The sequence below is a fragment of the Zalophus californianus genome, chromosome 8, assembly GCF_009762305.2.
Source record: "Zalophus californianus isolate mZalCal1 chromosome 8, mZalCal1.pri.v2, whole genome shotgun sequence".
In the NCBI taxonomy this organism is placed as follows: domain Eukaryota; kingdom Metazoa; phylum Chordata; class Mammalia; order Carnivora; family Otariidae; genus Zalophus; species Zalophus californianus.
Window position 1 is genome coordinate 121757437 of NC_045602.1, and position 19105 is coordinate 121776541.

General features: G+C 42.1%; 1 protein-coding gene across 4 annotated transcripts in view; it reads right to left on the bottom strand.

Moving 5' to 3' along the window:
* The window catches only part of CHD6 (chromodomain helicase DNA binding protein 6), a 191568-nt gene that overhangs the window by 93796 nt on the left and 78667 nt on the right, over positions 1-19105 (bottom strand). For all 4 annotated transcript variants that reach the window (XM_027621209.2, XM_027621211.2, XM_027621210.2 and 1 more), the window contains 5 exons: positions 18382-18529; positions 16422-16571; positions 5182-5244; positions 4270-4328; positions 3524-3641 (listed from right to left, as the gene is read on the bottom strand). In XM_027621209.2, the coding sequence (XP_027477010.1) occupies positions 3524-3641; positions 4270-4328; positions 5182-5244; positions 16422-16571; positions 18382-18529 (538 nt within the window). The remainder of the gene's footprint in view (positions 1-3523; positions 3642-4269; positions 4329-5181; positions 5245-16421; positions 16572-18381; positions 18530-19105) is intronic.

A 19105-nucleotide genomic window follows, 5' to 3' on the forward strand; every position in this document is an offset into this window, starting at 1 on the left:
AGGTACTTTAGGGATATCTAGTTTCATCTTCAACACAGGAATGCTTTTTATAACACCCCTGGCAACCCTCCCTCAGATTCCATTATTCCCTGTTTGGGAATTTACTGCCCTCTAAGACCTGATCCACTGCCAAGACAGTTTTACCTCTGTCTGCTCAGTGGTAGCATCATGATCTTTATCTTTATTATATTAAATTATAGTTTAGTTTCTTTCCTGTAACTGGGGTTCACTGGTATGACTGCTTCCTTCACAGTAGCAATAACGAAGTTCATTCTCCTTCTATGCTGGCTCTTCAACAAATTCCACCCGATCTGGGTGAAACTATTCAAGGTGTTTGACTGTTCTTGGGGCCCCAAGTTTCCAGATCCTTTCGTGATGCAGAGAGCTAGCACTTATGAATAGTGGCCATGGGCCACTCACTGTGCTAAGCACTTCTGTAAACCCTGTGTCATTTAATCCTCACAGGTGTTCTGTAAGGCTGATACTATTAGGAGTTCCGCTTTAGACAGAGGAGGATACTGGATCTGAAGGCGCTTATGCAAGTGGATGTGTGTGTGTGTGTGTGTGTTTGTGTGTGTGTGTGTGTGTGTGGTGGTGGTGGTGGTGCCGGGGGGAGGGGGGGAAGGGGTGGTGGGGTGGGGGCGGGGGGCAGGAGCAGAACCTGCAGCCTGGCAGGTTGGCTCCAGAGCCTAGGCTCCTAGCACCATGCAGTCCAGTTTCCATGTCTGCTGACAAGCACTCAGCTGTGCTTCCTTTTTACCCAAGTTAGAGTCCTCCTGCAGCTGCACTCAGGTCCAAGTCCCCCCGAACCTGATACTCAAATGAACAGAACACTCAGGAATGTTCTAAGATTACTGTTACTTCTTAAGCAGCTGCACACCCTCCTCCTGACCAACAGGAAACTTATCATTTAACGGGCACTATCTTTTCTCCCTAGAACTGCTAGTCAGTCATTTCTCCCTACTCCGAAGTTATAAAGATTTAAAAACTACAAATGTGTGACATTACATACATTTAATTGTCATTCTATTTCATTCATCCTAGCCTGTCCAGTAAACCTGAACTTTGACTTTGTCATCTATTCTTCCAGCATCAGGTGTGGTTTCCAGGAGTCCAAGTTGTAGTCAAAAGGGCTCTACCCCTGCAGAGGGAGGGAAGCCTCTGCCTCTCGAGACTGTTGTCTTTTCCACAGTGCGCAGCCGGAAATAATGGATATGAAGAAGCTCTATCCAAAACTAAGTTATTATCGATCTCATATTATTTATCCAAGTCATTAATAAAAATACTGAACAGGTCAAGACCGAAGACAGTATTACAGGAACTACTCCCCACTCTTCCTCCTCCTCAATCTCAGAATGTCCTCCAATCTTTTCAAAAGTGTTTCCTTCCCACAAGAGTTATGCGCTCCTGGTACATTTTTTCTATACACTGTAACATAGCTTCAGCTCTCTATTCCCAGCCCAGTAAAAATCACTCCCTTGGGAATAAAGCAGAAAACAGACACATGGGGCTTTGTACGCTATATGAAGGGCTGTGGACTTTACTTCAAGAAAATGTGAGTCACTGAAGGGTCTGGAGCAAGCGAAGAATATAAGGCAAACTCCATCCCTCACCAGGGGGCAGCCAAATAATTACTGAGCACTGACCCTGTTCCTGGTACCAGGGACAGAAATACAAGAAGACATGTCCCTGTTTGTCTCATAGGGCTTAAAATGGAAGAAAGAGACATATAAACAAGTTCCTACACTGCAAATACTTGCTAAAATAGAGGTGCAAATAAAATGTTCCAAGAACAGAGGGAGAGTATCCAGTGTGGCCTCAAGACAGTCTTCCAAGAATTCTACTTGTCTTCTTTCCCAGTTCTCTATGACAATAACAATGCCACGAGAAACAGTTCTCACATTCTTTAAAACAATCCTGGAGAGGGCTGGGGCCAAACACTAAGACTAGAGATGAAGGACCCCATCCCAGGATGAGAAGAATGCTTACTGACATTATCCTAGAGTAATTTTTTGTCACTTGAGGAGAAAGCACACAACATGAAGAATGAGTTGGTTAGTACTGCAGCAATGTACTATAGTTTGATGGCATCTGAGTGCACTCTTGAGGACTAGTGCTTGCAATTACATTTTAAGAATAATTTTTATGACTTCTTTTCTTTAAAGTTACTGGTATAAAATTTTAAAACTACAGGCTATCCAGAAAAGAAAAAGTCACCATGATCCCATCAACCAGAAAAAATGACATCAGCATTTTCACGTATATTCAAGACATTATCCGCGATTATGGTGCCTCTTTTCTCCTACACTCCCCAAAACGGAATTGCCCCCGACACTGTAAGAGGCTGACATACAGCACTATAGCCTCTTTCTATGTCATTAACAACTATTCTCCAACATCACTTTTACTAGAGCACAGTATTGTGCTCTATGGGATGTACACATAATTTAACAAATGTCTATCATCTAACAGTGTGTTTGCAATTTTTCACCAATATTAACGACTGAATATCATATCATAGCAAATTCTGTACAAAGACTCAACAGTTTCCTTAAAATTCATGGCAGAATTAGAACTGTTGGACAAAGGATGTGAACATTTTGAGACATTTTACGTCTGCTGCCATTCTGTTCTTCTGACAGGTTGTACTAGGTTATGTTCCCACCTGCTAGATACAAGACTGTCTCTGCCCTACACTCTCACCAGCAATGAGTAATAATTATTTTTAAAACCTTCAAATATTTGGTAAATAAAAACCAGAAAATTCCTATTTTAGTTTGCATTTTTTAACTACTATGAAAGTGACATTTTTATATGATTAATAAGCATTCCTTATCATTAAAATTATTTGTCATGTGCGTGTATGTGTGTATGAATATAAACGGGAAGGTTCCTATACCGGATAAGAAGAATGTATGCCACACATATATGTATGTGTATAAGTTATATATTTTTTACGAAATACGTATATGTATGTAATACACATATTTCCTAATTATTTAAGATTTGTTTAGTAGTATTTTCTAATATACAGACACTATAGATTTGTTTAATGTCCAAATCCATCAATTTTTCCTCTCACCGTAGGTACCATACTTAGAAATACCCAAGCTTATATAAATTTCCTTATTTACTCCCTAATATTTTACACTCTAATATATTTAATAATAGTTTTTATTTTTTACATTCGAAGTTTATGTCTTTTTGGATTTCTGTTTTGGGGGGGAGGAGGGAATGAAAGAGTTTTGTGCACATTTCTCTTGCCCTAGCTATTTATAGATATTCTGACCAAGATGCACATTCTTATGAGTTGTCAGTTTGTAAGGCTCAATCCTTTTAACTTGGTGGATTATTTTTTCTCTTTGGCTTAAATCTGGACTGGTTTTGCTGCAAATCAGCGCACATTTAGCAATGTGACTTGAGAAATGGATCTGCACAGGACCTCGATTTTACGAAACTTAAACTCAGCATTTAATACTGCAAGAAAAGCAGTGGTCAAGTTAGTTGGTAAATATTGCTTCACCTCAGTAAAAATGTGCTTCATCTGGGCTTGTTTATTCCTAAATCGCTTGATCTTCTGTGCGATGCGAGGATCCTTTTCCAGCTCTTCCATTGTGGCCCATTTACAATGTAAGTAGGAACTATCCAAAGACACACAAATTGTGAGACAAGTGCAAACTATCATATCATTGAGCTTTAAGTATTTCAGTAAACAGGGTGACCATCTAACCCAGAGGTAGCGGTCTGTAGTGAAACTGCTAGAGACTGGGCTGAGGAGGGCCTTGTGCTAAGGGCACAAACAGACAACGAAACAGTGCTGCGATTCCAAATGACCAGTCCCCCTGCAGCTTCTACAGGACCTGCCTGAGAGCAGAGGGGAGGGCAGGCGTAGGCGGGTTATCATTCATACACATCAGGGCAAGTGGGCACGTAGCAAAGGAAGAAAGAAAACTTCAAGAGCTATAGGACCGTGCTTCTCTAACCTGGGTGCAAATGAGAATGGCACAGGGAGTTTTTAATAAAGCACCAATCCTTGGGATCGACTCCCAGGGTCTGAGTCAGCTGGTCCTGAGTGGAGCAAGGGCTTCCCTGGTGACTGTGCAGCCAAAGGTGAGCACCACTGTCTAAGGTGAACTTGAGTCAACTGAGATTGTGGGACAGGCCTCAGGGGCCATTCTTGGAAAATACAGAAGATGATGAGATGAGAGAAAGGAAATTTTATTCATATAAATCCAAACACAAATAATACAAAAAAAAAAAAAGACGTACAAATTTCTATACTTAACGTAGAATAGCTCCAAGTCGAATGGGGGCTCTCCTGGGTGAACCTGTAACCAATAGCAAGCAGTTAACAGGCCAGACCCCTCAGATCACCCTTATGCAGCACAAGAAAACAGGTAAATCAACACCCCTGTTGGTTTTAGTACAGATTTCTTGAGGAGATTTAGTACAGATTTCTTGAGGATGTTCCCAGTTCTTTTCCTGACAGCTACTGAGCAGCTTTCCCAAAGGATGAATCCACAGCTAGCTAGAAGGTAAAAAAGAAAATGATCCTCCTGGTGTCCTTCCAGGGTCCAGGCTGGGACAGCACTCAGCTGAGAAACCCAAACCGGCCCAGGGCTCTGAGAGCTGTCAGGACCAGAACCTGCCGTGCAAGTGAAAACCTGGGTCTCTGGCATGCCCCCAAACCACCACCCTGAAATGTCAGTGCTGTTCACTCTCAAACTAAGGAAGTTTGCTCTCATAAATACTTGAAGGTAAAAATGTGTTCTCACCAGCACACATACCCTTCACCCCAGGCATGCTCTCTAGAGGGTCCCTACAATGGCCCTGACATGTCTAAAGAAAACTCCCCAGAGATTTTCAATAGGACTCTTTCCATGTCTTCTTTTTGGCCCCCTGAGGACCTTCCACGGGCTACAGCAACTAAAGGACAAATACCTTTTGCTGGGATCACTATGGAGGAAAAAAATTATCTGGGGCTCTACTCTCAAATATTTAAGAATTTTATGATCTAAAATCTTCCATGGGGGTAAAAATAAGTACTGACTAGCCAGACAATGTTGTTGCCTAGCTCCACTCTGGCCAGTCACGACCACTCCAGGTTCTCTAGTCAAGTATCTCTTCACAGAGGGTATAACCTGTGCTAGTGATAGAAAAGCTGGTACATGAGCCACCGACCTCCTGGACGGTCTTAGACGCCAGGATCTTCTCAATGATGTTTGCATCATCTTCTGGAGGCTCCTGGAGACAGAAAAGTTAAAAAGAAAATTACTGGCACCACAGAATCCAAGAAATAATTCTATAAGAATCACCTATGAGCGCTGAGGCCTCCCTCCTATCAGTCCACGGAGTGATCAAAAGATTACACACATTCTAACTTCTGGGCACAACCCTAACATGTTCCCCTTCCACAAGAGCAGAGAAGTTACTCTGCTTTTCAGACTCTTAATTTCAGATCTGTCTTTAGAATCACTAAAATTGGTCCTAGGACTTCCCTTTTCTGCCAAACCTGCCTACATGCTGTAGCATAAAATTTGCAGAAAGGTACATACAGGAGTCTGGGGGCCTTGGAATCAGAGAGTCCTAATTCTAACACCTACCTGCTACTGACTTTGGATAAGTCAATTAACACCTCTTAGTTCCCGTATCTATTAAAATAGGAGTTAAAAATACTTACCTCACTGGGTTACTGGGAGGATAAAATGGTATGTGAAAATATTTTTGGAACAGTAAGCACTATGCAAATGCAAGGTATTAACTATTCTCTACTAAATGATACCATCTTTCCCCTCTGTGGCTGGAAATGGTTGTTTCACTGATCATCCTTTGACTATAAATCCTAACTGAAAACAAATTAATTTCTTCCTTTCTATCCCAGATACACATCAACATTTCTAGGCTCCTGAGCGCCATGAAATCTCTTTCTACAGAGTATTTGATTAAACAATGACAAACTTAAAAAGAGTGTGTTGAGTCAGAACACTCTTGCGTTCGACATTCTTTCTAGGACTTTATTTGAGCCATTCTCTTTCAGAGGTATCCTATGCACTACATGACCTTGTCAGATCTAGTAGAACAGTATACGAGAAGAACACTCATCACGATAGCCCTAACTCCCAAAATAACTTGGGGTCCTGATCAGAACATAAGTTCTGATGCTATATCTCACTGTCTTCAGTCCTACCCATTCTAGGGCTCAGCTGTCCCAGAGCTGTACCATCACAGAAAACATATTTTCTTAGATCCTAAATCAAACTTTCCCCTAGAAAAGTAATAGAGGAAAGGAAAAAAAAAAAAAAAAGAGAGGAGGGCAGATGGCAGAAAAGAAGTATGGAGATCAGCAGGCGTTGACAGATGCTCCCAAAGGTTACAAATATTTATTACATTCCCCTAGACACATGGCATTGTGCTAGGTGCCATGCCTAAGTTAATCCAAAGTGACAAGAGTCTCTTCCCACTGCTCAACAAGAAGACAAATGAACTGTGCCTACCATATAGTAGGAAGAAGGGATGGGAAGACAGACTAAGCTTTTGTTTTTCTGCTCAAGTTTTGTTTGTTTTGTTTTTTGAGAGAGAGCGCGTACACCTGTGCATGAGCGGGGGTGGGGGGTGGAAAGGAGGTGGGAGTAGGTGTGGGGGGAGGGGCAGAGGGAGAGGGAGAGAAAATCCCAAACAGGCTTCAGCTCAGCTCAGAGCCCAACATGGGGCTCAATATCATGACCACGAGATCATGACCTGAGCCAAAATCAAGAGTTGGACGCTTAACCAACTGAGTCACCCAGGCGCCCCATTCTGCTTGATTCTTAAGCACAAGTAAGGAAAGGGGAAGAAGGCAGCTGACTGTTGTCTGTCTTCCCCCATTACAGTATAAACCTTCTAAGGGCAGAAATTCCTATTTGTTTTATCCACTGCTATAGCTAATACCTTGAAGAGGCCCAGCAGCAGTGGGTGACAAGAAATGCTTGTCACCCTGAATGCTAAATACAAGCAAGAGGGAAAGAGAGGAGACACATGAGGGAATAAAGCATCAAACTCACCAGCATCACAGACTGAAAATGGTTATTATTCTTAATCTACATCACTTAATCAAAAAGTCTCCCCCTTCTCCAGACACTCGGATCTATCTGTCAGGATGGCTAACAGCAAAAGCCAGAACTAGGTGTACTTTCTTAAGCTGGAAGATCACTACCCCAACCTTGCAGCCAACAGAGCTCCGATTGTGGCAAATGGGCCGTGAGCAAAGAACAGGTGTTAGGTTAAGAGAAAGCAGATTAATGAACAACTTCCTTCCTAACTTCCTATTTAATTTCCTTCCTAAATTTCTTCCACATTATTTATTGAGTGTCTTTTATGCTTACTCACTGGTCTTACAGAAATAGATGAGCTATAGTCTTCATCAGCAAGGAACTACCAGACATGCTAACATAACACTTCAAAAGTTATTAAGCTAAGGCATACATACAGTATGTAGAGATCTCAAGTGTACAATCGATGAATTTTTACATATACACGTATACACTTGTATAAATAACCACCCAGATCAAGTTACCTAACATTTCTGACATTCTGGAAGACTCGTGCCCCCATTGGAAGTAACCACTATTCAGACTTCTACTACCATTGATTAGTTTTGCCTATCACTAAACTTCATGTAAATGTAATTATATAGTATGTAGTTCATTCTTCTGTATTTCTGCATAGTATTTTGTTGCATAAATATACTACCATTTATTTATCCATTCTACTGTTGAGGAATATTTGGTTTGCTTCCAACGTTCATATAAATTGTATGTCTTTTGGGGGACAAATGTACTCATTTATCTTGGATATATACATAAAAGTGGAATTACTAGGTTATGAGGTAGGTTATACATTTAGTTTTAATGAATATTGTCAAAATTTTTTCCAAAGTGACTGTAACAATTTTTACACCCATCAGCAATGTATGGGAGGAGTTCCAGCTGACTTGATATTGTCTTTAAAATTTTAGCCATTCTCATGGACATGTAGTATTATCTCTCTAATTCACATCTCCCTGATAACTAAAGATGCTGAGCACCTTTTCATATGCTTATTGGCAATGAAGGCAACCTCTCTGTGAAGGTCCTGCTCAAGTCATTTGCCTATTTTAAAAGAAGTGTCCTTTTTTTTTTAATTTGCAAGAGTTCTTTACACACTTCTGAATAAAACTCCTGCCAGTTATATAGATTACAAGTATTATTTATCAGTCTATGATCTGCCTTTTGATTCTGTAAATTTGTCTTTTGATGAACAGAGTTCTACATAATCTACCTTACCAATCTTTTCTCTTACGTATTCTTGTGTCCTGTTTAAAGAACCTTTTGCTGCTACCAAGGTCATTCATTAAGCCACATAAAGTAATTTAAAATTTTCTTGTAGCCACATTAAGAAAGTAAAAACAAACAGATGAAATTAATTTTAATAAATATATTTTACTTAAGCCAATATATCTAAAAACTTATCATTTCACTATGGAATCAATGTAAAATTATTAATGAAATACTTTATATTCTTTTTACATACTAAGTCTTTAAAATCCAAAGTGTACTTCACACTTAAAACACATCTGAATTCAGACTAGCCGTATTTCAAGTGCTCCATAGCCACATGTGGCTAGTAGGAGCCCTACTGAGCAGTGTTCCCGTTTTGTTCCATTGGTCTACTTGTTCTTCTGGCAACACTACCATGTCTTCATTACTGTAGCTTGATTATAAGTCTGCATTATAACTTAGTTTTTTTAAAGACTGCCTTGGCTATTCTAGGTCTTTTGTGTTTCTGTTATCAACTTCTATCAAAAAACACCCTGCTTACACTTTGATTAGGACTGAATTACCAACATCTTAACAATACTGAATACCTGAACGTTATCTATCGCTCCATTTATTTAGGTCTCCTTTCATTTCTTTCAGCAATGTTTTTCATATAGAGAGGGCCTGTGTATCTTTTGAGTTATTCTAGGATATCTAATATGTTTGATGATATTACAAATGACATTTTACAGTTTTCCTTTCCTGGTTTCATGTTGCTAGTTTATAGAAATAAAAGATGGTTTTGTATATTGCCTTTGTATCCAAAAATTTAGCTAAATCCACATTTCTTAAGGCTAATGGTTTGCCAATTCTGTTGAATTTTCTATATACGGTCATGTCATCTACAAATAATGAATCTTACTTCTTCCTTTCCAATCTTTAAACTTTTTATTTCTTCATTTTCCTTACTGCAGTAGCCAGGACCTGCAGTGCATTTCTGAATATAATGATAATAGTGGAATTTTTTTCTTATTCCCAAATTCAGGAGGAAAGTATTCAATATCATACCATTTAATACAATATTAGTGCTCAGTTTTTATTTAGTGGTTTTTCAGTCTTCAGTTTTCTAGTTTCAGATATGCCTGAGTATGGTTTTCACTTTTGTATTTTTCCTGCATGGGAGTTATACCTGATGTTGAATCTATTGGTTGATACCCCCCCATCACTTGGGGGGGGGTGGTCTTGGCCATTAATTTTATCTTCAAACACTCCTCTGCCCCCATCTCTCCTCCATGCCTAGGATCTAATCAGGTATACATTACACCTTTTCACTGCACCCCAATTGTTTCTTATGCTTTGTTCTGTTCTTTGCATTGTTTTCTCTCTATGCCTCAGGTTAAACATTTTCTATTGACTGTCTTCAAAGTCACCAATCTTATGTTCTGCTGTATCTAATCTGTTTTTAAAGTCATCCACTGTGTTCTAAGTTTTTAAACTAGAATTTTCAGTTCTAGACTGTTGATTTGATGCTCTTTACCAGATACATTTCTCTGGAATTCGTCACTTTAAAACTCTGTTGCCCAACTTCTTTTATTTTCTTTCACATATCAATCATAGTTATTCTAAAGTTCTTTTCTGCTAACTCCAATACCTGGATCATCTAGGGTCTGCTTGTATTATATTCTCTTGCTTTTTAGTCACATTTTTTCCTGCCTTTTCAAAAGTCCAGTAGTTTTTTACTTATGGTAGATCTTATGAATAAAGGAACCACAGCAGCTCCAAACAATACTTTCCAAAACTGTTTCCTATTTTCTCTTAGACAAACTATGAGAGGGGGTGGTCCCTTAAGTCCAATCAGAGACTGAATTGGGTGAGGCCTGTGTTACCGTTAAAATTCAGTCCATCTCTTGTTTTACCCTGTTTCTTGAGCATGAATCTGCTCGAGTCTGGCAGATCTTTTTACTCCTGAGCCCTGGAGTCTTCAATCCCAAGCAGGTTAAAAATCTCTCTTAAGGGAGAGTCCGTTTTTCTATAGTAGGCCCATCCCTTTAGTGAGATTTTCCCTCTAAGTACAGTCTCACGGTACACAGATTGAAATCTGCCTTCTGGACAAGCCACTAACTTCTTGGGCTACTCCAGAATTCAACACGTCTTCTGGGGAAAGTCCCTTGCTTCAGGGATTCCTCTAGTTTCCAATCATCTCACCAGCCCTGTATACTCCATCACCAGGAGGGTCAGATGGTTTCTCTTCTACCCAGAATAGTCTGTTTGCACCAATCCTGATCCTCAACCCATGCCCAAAATTGAGGAATGTTTCCAGAGAAGAAACAGTCTACAATTGTTGGCTCATCTAGGAATAGCTCTCTGCTGTCTGGAATTTTAGTTCATCTAATTCTTGTTGCTTCCACAGATATCAGATGTCTTTAAAAATATATTCTTTGCAATTTATGGGGTTTTTTTTTCCTTGTAGTGAGTGTTACCCTGCTACGACCTACTGTATCTTCCCTGGAAGTCGGAATCCTCCCATATCAACTCTAATTTCTGGAGCTCCCTAGAGACTACTTTTTACTCTTTTCTATCTATACTCATTTTCCTGCTGATCTTGTCCAGTCAAGTGGTTTTAAATATGGGCTACATCGTGACAATAGCCAAGTTTACGTATCCAGCTTAGAACCTCCCCTCAATTCACACACTCATGTATCTGCTCGCTACTTGCCATCTCCACTTGATTACCTCAGAAGTATTTCACATTTAAGATGTCTACAAGTAAAGTCCTGCTAGCCTAGCCAACCTCCCACCCCTACTCATTCCACCTGCAGTTTTCTCCCATCTGAGTGACAGGGAACTCCGTCCTTTTGGGTGTTCAAACCAAAAATCTTGGTGTAATTCTTTTTTTTTTTTTTTAAGATTTTAGTTATTTGAGAGAGAGAAAGAGCACAAGCAGGGGGAGGGAGTGGGAGAAGCAGACTCCCAGCTGAGCAGGGATCCTGACATGGGGCTCAATCCCAGGACCTCGGGATCATGACCTGAGCCTAAGGCAGCTGCCCAACGGACTGAGCCACCCAGGTGCCCCTCTTGGTGTAATCCTTGATTCCTCTTTTCTTTCCCCATACCATGTCTGATTAGCCAAGAAATCATGTTGGCTCCATCTTCAAAATATATCCAGAATCCAGCAATTTCTCACCACCAACACTGCTTCTACCCTGGTCTAAACCACCTTCATTTCTCACCCAGATTATTCCCAAACACCTTCTAACTAGTCCCCCTGCTACAATTCCCGCTCAACTAGTCTATTTGCAATACAACATTCAGAATGGCCCTTTTTATTATGTCCCTCTTTTGCTTTAACTGCTTAAAAGGCTTCTCTCTTAAGTCAGAGTAAAGCCAAGGATCTTTCAAAGGCCTACAAACTCTGCTGGGTCTCACCGAGCCTCCCACCTCCTGTTACCTCTTAGGTCTCCCTGTGTTTTCCTCACATACACTGGCAGCCTGTGTCTACCCCAGACACTTTGCACAGGCTATTATCTCTGCCTGAAATGCTCTTCTCTCCCTCATGACTCCCTCACTCCTTTACTTCCTTCAATTCTTTGCTCAAATGTTACCTTTGTGAGGCCAAAAAGGACCACCCTATTTAAAACTGCAACCCTCATTCATCAATTCCACATCATTCCTCTTCTGATTTTTTTCCATAGGACTTACCATCATGAAAAGCTACACAATTTTATTATATTTTTGTTTTACTCCCAGCCTCTACCTTGTTATTGCTACCCTTTGGAAGCTCTGAGCTTCACCCTTTGGCCTTCTATCCCACAAGGTTCAAAATGCAGCAAATGTGAGGGAGACAGCACGTGCATGGTTTATGGTTTCGCAGACTTCCTCCTCCATTTGCTTGGTTCCCTCTGTGAGAGCGGGGATTCTTGTCTCTTTTTTTCCTTGAGATTATCTCCAGCACAAAGCAGTCCGTGGCATGTAGCAGGTGCTCAATAAGTATTTTTGAATAAATGAGATTTTGCAATACAATATGGTTGTAATAGCATAAAGCAACTGCTATGGGAACACAGAAGACAGGGCACCGCGTTAGATCTCTGTTAACCAGCATTAAACTCTCATAATTGCTGACTACCTTTCCTACCTACTCTCAAGTCTGTATAACCCAGACTAGCCAGGGAGCATTCATACATGTACACACACATACCGAAAGGAACAATGACCTCTTCCTCACTACTAGATTGTTTCGAACACTCTTATTCCTGTCTACCATGAAGAATAGAAAAAGACTGGTAGGATTCTGATGGCTATTCAGAGTTTTTAGGCAGGACCAGCCAAATCCAAGGAAAGATTAACACGTGAACAAGAAAGGACAGAACTTTACTCTGAGTAATAAAAAGACAGAGGGCTACAAACATTCTTCGCCATATTTTCTAGTAAAAAATTAAGGAATTTGGGATAAAATTTCAATTTATCTTTTGGCACTGGTTAAAGAAAGGGGGATGAACACTAGTGTTAAAAAAAAAATCAGTGGTTATCATGAAAATACTGAGAGCAGGTTTTGCCCTATCCTAATAAAAGGAAAAGGGAGTAGCATTTCCAAAATACACATCAAAGTAGGAAGGAAACTAGAAAATCAGGACTTTTCTAAACAGAGATTGTGCATAAGCATGATCATATGTGTATAAACACTCAGTGTATACAGATACACACAGATATAAACTAAATCTGCTTGCCAAACACAACTTCCATAACAACCATCTGTTCTCAGCTACTTGGAATTTTCTCAAATTATCCTTCAAAGAAGGCCATTTTAATTCATTCTCTTTCATGTCAGAGACTCATATAATTTAAACTTTTTTTTTCTTAGGGAAAATTTCAAACATTTTCAACCCAAGTTGCCCCCAACCTCAACCAACCACCTGATTTATTTCTATTTAGGTAGGCACATGGGAGAGGCTCTAACAAGAAGCAAACCGCTTTTCAAATCACCAAGTATTTACTGAGTGTCACGGAGGATGCAAAAGTAGCATCAAGTGAGATGGCCAGTCTCAGGGGCTTACATTCATGCAGGGAAAGCAAAATAAAACATTCTTCTTAGAAACGTCCCAGGCTAAATTCTAAGTGGTGTGACAGTAACCCAAAGTCCAACAAGAGTGCAGAAAGCAAGAATAGCTTGGATTTCACAGAACGGGAAGTTTTAGTTGGGCCCTAAGGAATGATGGCTCATAAGAAGACAACAAGCAGGAAGGAAAGCTGAAGTGAACCCAAAGGATGAAAGAATGAGTCCACAGGAAAACAGGATGCACATACGGAATACTAAGTAAACAGTCTTAGCAGAGTAAAAGCATTACACAGAATGAAGAGGGGAAATAAATGGGGGTAAACAGATAGTGTGTGGCCACGTTTTTTAAAAAGACAGGCGGGGAGGGGGGCCCTGTGTGGCTCAGTCGGTTAAGCGTCCAACTCTTGATCTCAGCTCAGGTCTTAATCTCAGGGTGGTGAGTTCAAGCCCTGTGTTGGGCTCCATGCTAGGTGTGGAGCCTACTTAAAAAAAAAAAAAATCAGGCAGGAATTTTGATTTAATATAGGAGTTAAGAAGCAACCACCTCAGAGCACAAAGCAGGGGCACTCCCCCCACAGCTCGGGGGGGCTGGGGGATTCCTGGGGAAGGGAACAACTGGGCTCAGCCTGACAGGCACAGCAAAAGGCCAGACAACAGAGGGCTGGCTGCAAAGACACTGAGAGGCACAGGGATGGCACAGGGAATTGAAGCCTCATTCAAATCACAGTCCTCTGTTCTCAAAGGCAACATCACGTAAGCTGCACAAACTGCAGAAGGCGGAAACTGAGATGGCCTTGTAAAAATCTATACACTGTAAATGTGCAACAACTGCAAAAGTTTGTCTCTGTTCCAGGCACCAACATACGTTTGACAAAGAATAAGAAAGCAAAGAGTCACAGTCAGGATGGAAACTTATTTCCTGCCCCAGAATCCCATATCCCAGTCTGGGGACTGTCCTCTAGACGCCAAAGCAGGGCTGTGCTACCATGTCAGTCCTGGGCTCCAGTGAATCATGGGTAAAGATGTTTTTAGCAACTCACCACTAGGTAACAATGCTGAGGTTGCAATTTGGGGCTGGGCCAGGGGCCAGGAGCCACAGAACCAGGCAGAGCATGCTGATAAGACACTGCACAGAAACGCAACGAGGGAGCAGCAGGGCCTTTCTGGTGGTGACTCCACACCCTTCTCTGCCCCAAGCCAAAGGCAGCGAGCAGGCGGACACCCATTCAAAAGGCCTCGGGAGGACACAAGAAAAAGCCTCATCTTCTTCAACTGCTTTTCTATGCCACTGGGCACTGAGGATTGTCTGGAATCCTAGATGAGATTCGTGGCTTTCAGACTATGCATCAGCCTGGGAAATCTCTGTTCAAACCTCACCAGGAAGCCCCAAACGTAAACCAGATGCAAGTGGAGCGGGAGTGCAGCAGCTAGGGGCTCTGCAGAGCTCGGAGTGGGGGCCCACTCAATGCCCTGCAGGCTCTCTATCTGCCCTGCCTGCTGGGCCAGGCCTGGGCCACAGGGGCCAGACCCCCGTGCTCGCCCAACCACGGGATCAGGCCTCTTTCTGCCTAAGTTTAGGACCAATTTTTGAGGCATAATTAATGCAAATGCAAATTCTATGTTCCACCATAGATTAGCTCTCTTTGTTATACCCTGAAGAGGATAAAAAGAGCCTTGTTAAGATACATAAAATTTCCTGAATTATTTCTGTCAGATCAGCTAATGCTGCCATTCAGGTACCAGGAAAGAAGTCATAACAACAGCTGAAATATGGTTAATGGTGGGCTAAATGACTACCAGGAGAAAACAAATTCCCTTGTAGTGTTTTAATGACCAAACCAACCAGAACATCTCCAAGGAAGGAAAACCCATTCTGGAGCAATACAATCCTAGCGCCTCATAGCAGTCTTGCAAGGACTACTCTTAACTATCTGTGTGAAGAGTACTGCACTGACAGTACGTCAAATTACTAGTCCTATTAAGTGTTGTGTTCAGTGCTTGGATAACTCTTGGCAGAGAGCCCTAAAATCAACTCTGACATGCTAGCCACTGGTCACCCATGACCTGGATAGTTCTGTGCCTGTTTCTTGATTGCTAGAATAGGGACAATGACCCCTGCTCCTAGCTCCTTTCCATGCAAACATAGAGTGAAAGGGTATGTGAAATTATATGAAAATGCTTTAAGCTGGAGGCAAGGTGGTTTAAAAAGATAAAGTATTATCGGCTTCAGTAAGCCATCCTTGTGCCCAGGAGGAAGGACAGGTATTTGTGCTCTGCCACACATGCAGAGCGTGAATTCTGCCAAGTCAGCGACACTGACTCCGTAACAACAGCCAGGCTGTGTCCCAGAATGTGCTGCTGGCAAGGATGCCCCTCCAGTATGCACAGCCTGTTTCTTCTTTTGCTTCTAATGTCTTCTCTGTCAGCTCCTTGGCACAGACCTTTTCAACATTTACCTCTCTTCCTTCTAGCGTCTGGATATCAGGTCCCTCTTCCTCCTTGAAACTGCTGCCAATGGAAATCCCTAAAGTGCAAATAGGGCCATCCTGTTTCTTCTCTGCTTGAACTCTGACCTCAGTGCCCCCTCCCCCCTACCATTTGATCTGCAGTATAAAAGCCAAATACTTTAGCTAGTATCTAGGCCCTGCATAATATGACTCTTCCTACCACTCAGGGCTCATCTCCCACCACTCCTCAGATCAGACCCCAACGTCCAGCTGAGCTTGTCTGTCTATCACACCACAACCAGGCAGTACCATTCAGGCTGTGGGCTTTAGTTCATGTTGGAAATGCCTCTCCTAAAATCCTGACCTCCCCCCTTTCCTGTCCACTTCCCATTCTGTGTAGTCACTATATCTAGCACATTCTTTTTTTTGGAGGAAGAGTGGTAGGAAAGGGGCAGAGGGAGAAGGAGAGAGAGAATCTTAAGCAAGCTCCACACCCAGTGCCACACTTCACTACCCTGAGATCATGACCTGAGCCAAAATCAAGGGTCAGACGCTTAACTGACTGAGCTACTCAGGTGTCAACCCCCTTTTAAATGGGGCCAAAATGACTGTCCAGCCAAGGCCAGCACCCCAATCCAAAGGCCGTACCTCTGCCTGCCAAGCCAGCGTAGAAGCCGAGAGGGCAGATGTCCGGCCAGCCCCGAGAACAGCGATTGTTTCCCCATCGTCATCTACCACTTTGAAGTCCAGGTCCTCGTTGTATTTTCTGCGCTTCACCTGCCGTCCTGAGCGTCGTTTCTGCAGGGCAAACATACCCATCAGAGAGACGCTCTGTGAGTCAAAGGCAAAAGCTTGCACGGGAAAGAATACACTCATCTACATTCACTAACATGCATGGGAGGCCTTTCCTACTTTACACAAGAAATCGCCCTTAAACACAACTCTTTTAAGAATTAAATTCACTCAAAATGACATCTAACTGAGGGAGAGGTTCCAAATTGCCAAGATCCCCTGAGAAGAAGGTATATCTAGTCTCAGAATCCAGTAAGATGTGTTTTGTTCATCAATGAGAGTGACTTTTTTTCTTCTTTCTGGAATCAATTTCTATTCCAGTAAAACAGGGATGGGAAGTAAACTCCGTCATCTTTCAGATCCCTTCCAGCATAGCTGGAAGCTCTGACTTTAGAGAGAGAGAATTGTTTTGGTTTTAGTCGAATTCACCATACTTACCATATATTTCTTTAAAAACTAATATCAATTTTATTAAGACTTAGAGAATCTCATACCACTCCTTGAAATGCAAGGAGACATCTTAAGCGTGACAAAACAAGATTCATGAGTCACCCTCTGAGGACTCATCTATAATTAAGTAACTTGTGACCTTGTAGCGAGAAAACATTCTACAACAAAGCAGCCCACTGGCTTTCCTCAAACAGAAGAGGACATGGTTCGTCTCATGTACACATCATATCCAAGCAGCAGAAACACTTCTGGGAACCATTCCCCAGCTGGTTGTCTCTCCAATACTTCAACCTTAAAGAGCAAAAACCAAAATCAAACACTACCTCCCTTATTTTTTAAAGCATACGTCCTGGGTTTCTCTCTGTCTTCCCACTGTGTTTCTTCACCAGGTCACCTCTAGAACATTTAATTTTACCTGAGGGATTCCACATGAAAACCTGCCCCCCCAATCCCATGTACAGATCACCATCCTGGAAACACTCAAACCCCTGCCAACTCCCATCAACCCGCCATGCCCGCTGCTCGGCCCATCAGGACACCTGACAGCCACAAGCCTGAGTTCACAGGCAGTGAGGGCGTCTCTGCTCTGACACCCCAGACACTACTACTTATTACCACCGTGACATCAGAAGCTGACACTTTCCTACAACGAAGACCATCTATGAGGGTTCAGAGGATACTTGAGGGTGCGGTAGCTGGATGATGTTACATGGCCCCGTTGCAGCAGCATAACCCAGATAAAATGTTGTGGATATCCGAGGAACAGCACTTTCAAATATCAGAACCCCTATCCAAGACAGGATGCCTTGATGGAGGGAGGAAATTCCTACCAGTCAGTCATGGGCTCACTTAGGCATAGTTTTAGAAATCTCATTCAGGTGGGCAACTCCTTGTTTCCATGTTTAGCCAAACTTCCTTAACTATTCTGGCAAAATTAATACATACATCCCTGACTTTTCCAGTATCTGGGATTATGAAAATGTCCTTGTGCAGACTGGCCTAGCACTCTGAGCCCTAAAAGCATTACCTACATGGCAAGTCAGGCCCCCCAAGCCTTACCCAGAGTGCCCCACAATTCTGTTTTCCATATTCATCCTTTCTGCAGCCTGATACCATGCTACTTCCCAAGAAGGAAGCAAACACCACTAAAAAAAAACCTTGGGAGATCATTAGTATAAGGATCAGGATGTTATGGGAAAAAGTCTGTGGTCTTCGGTGCTCAACGCCCCCAACAGTGAAAGCCCAGCCCGCGTCTGTGCACAAGGGGTGTGGCCTGGAGATGGAGAGAGAAGGGCAACAGAACCCACGTCAGCGAGATCTGTGTGGCAGCCATAACCTCCAGTAGGGCTCCCGGTCACAGCTGTACCTGGCTGTCTGCAGACTCAGTGGACTCCTCAGGACTCCGCAGGGATGAATTCGGCAGGCCCTGATCCAGCTCTAAACTTTCCACTGTGGTTTCACTTTTCCTCTTTCCTTTCTTCTTTCTCTCCACTGGGGTTGGTCCTTGCTCCTTGCTACAAGGAGAAATTCAGAATTAAAACTCTTGGGCAGTTTTTAAAACTAAGTCCTCACGTGATGAAACTTACAGTATCACATCCTGGAACTCTTGTCCCGGGGTAGGCTTTAAAGGGGAATCTACAAGAGTTTCTTCCCAGAAATACACAGAAATATGGGAAGAAATACCTACATGGCTTGATGCAGAGTTCACTTTTTTATACCCTATCATGACTCTTTTGGCTATGATTAATGTGGTAAGAAATAAAATAATATGAACATCTCCAAAAACCTCACTTTCAGTTTATATGTCTTCTTTAGTAACTTTAATTGCTAGATATTAAGATCCTGAGAATCAATAAATTTTAATCTCCCTTTAAGTTACATGAGAAGAGACATTTCCCTAATCTGTCACCATCCTCTACTGAAAAAGGTCTACATAAGACTCAGAGTCAAGTTCTAGGAACTCAGAAATGAAAACAATACTGTCCCTGCCCTCGAGGAGGTTACAATTCTGAAAACCCTACAGGCCACCTAGAGCCATAGCCCAGGGCAGTAGTTGAATACCTCCTGAGAGAGAAGACAGGCAAAGTCTA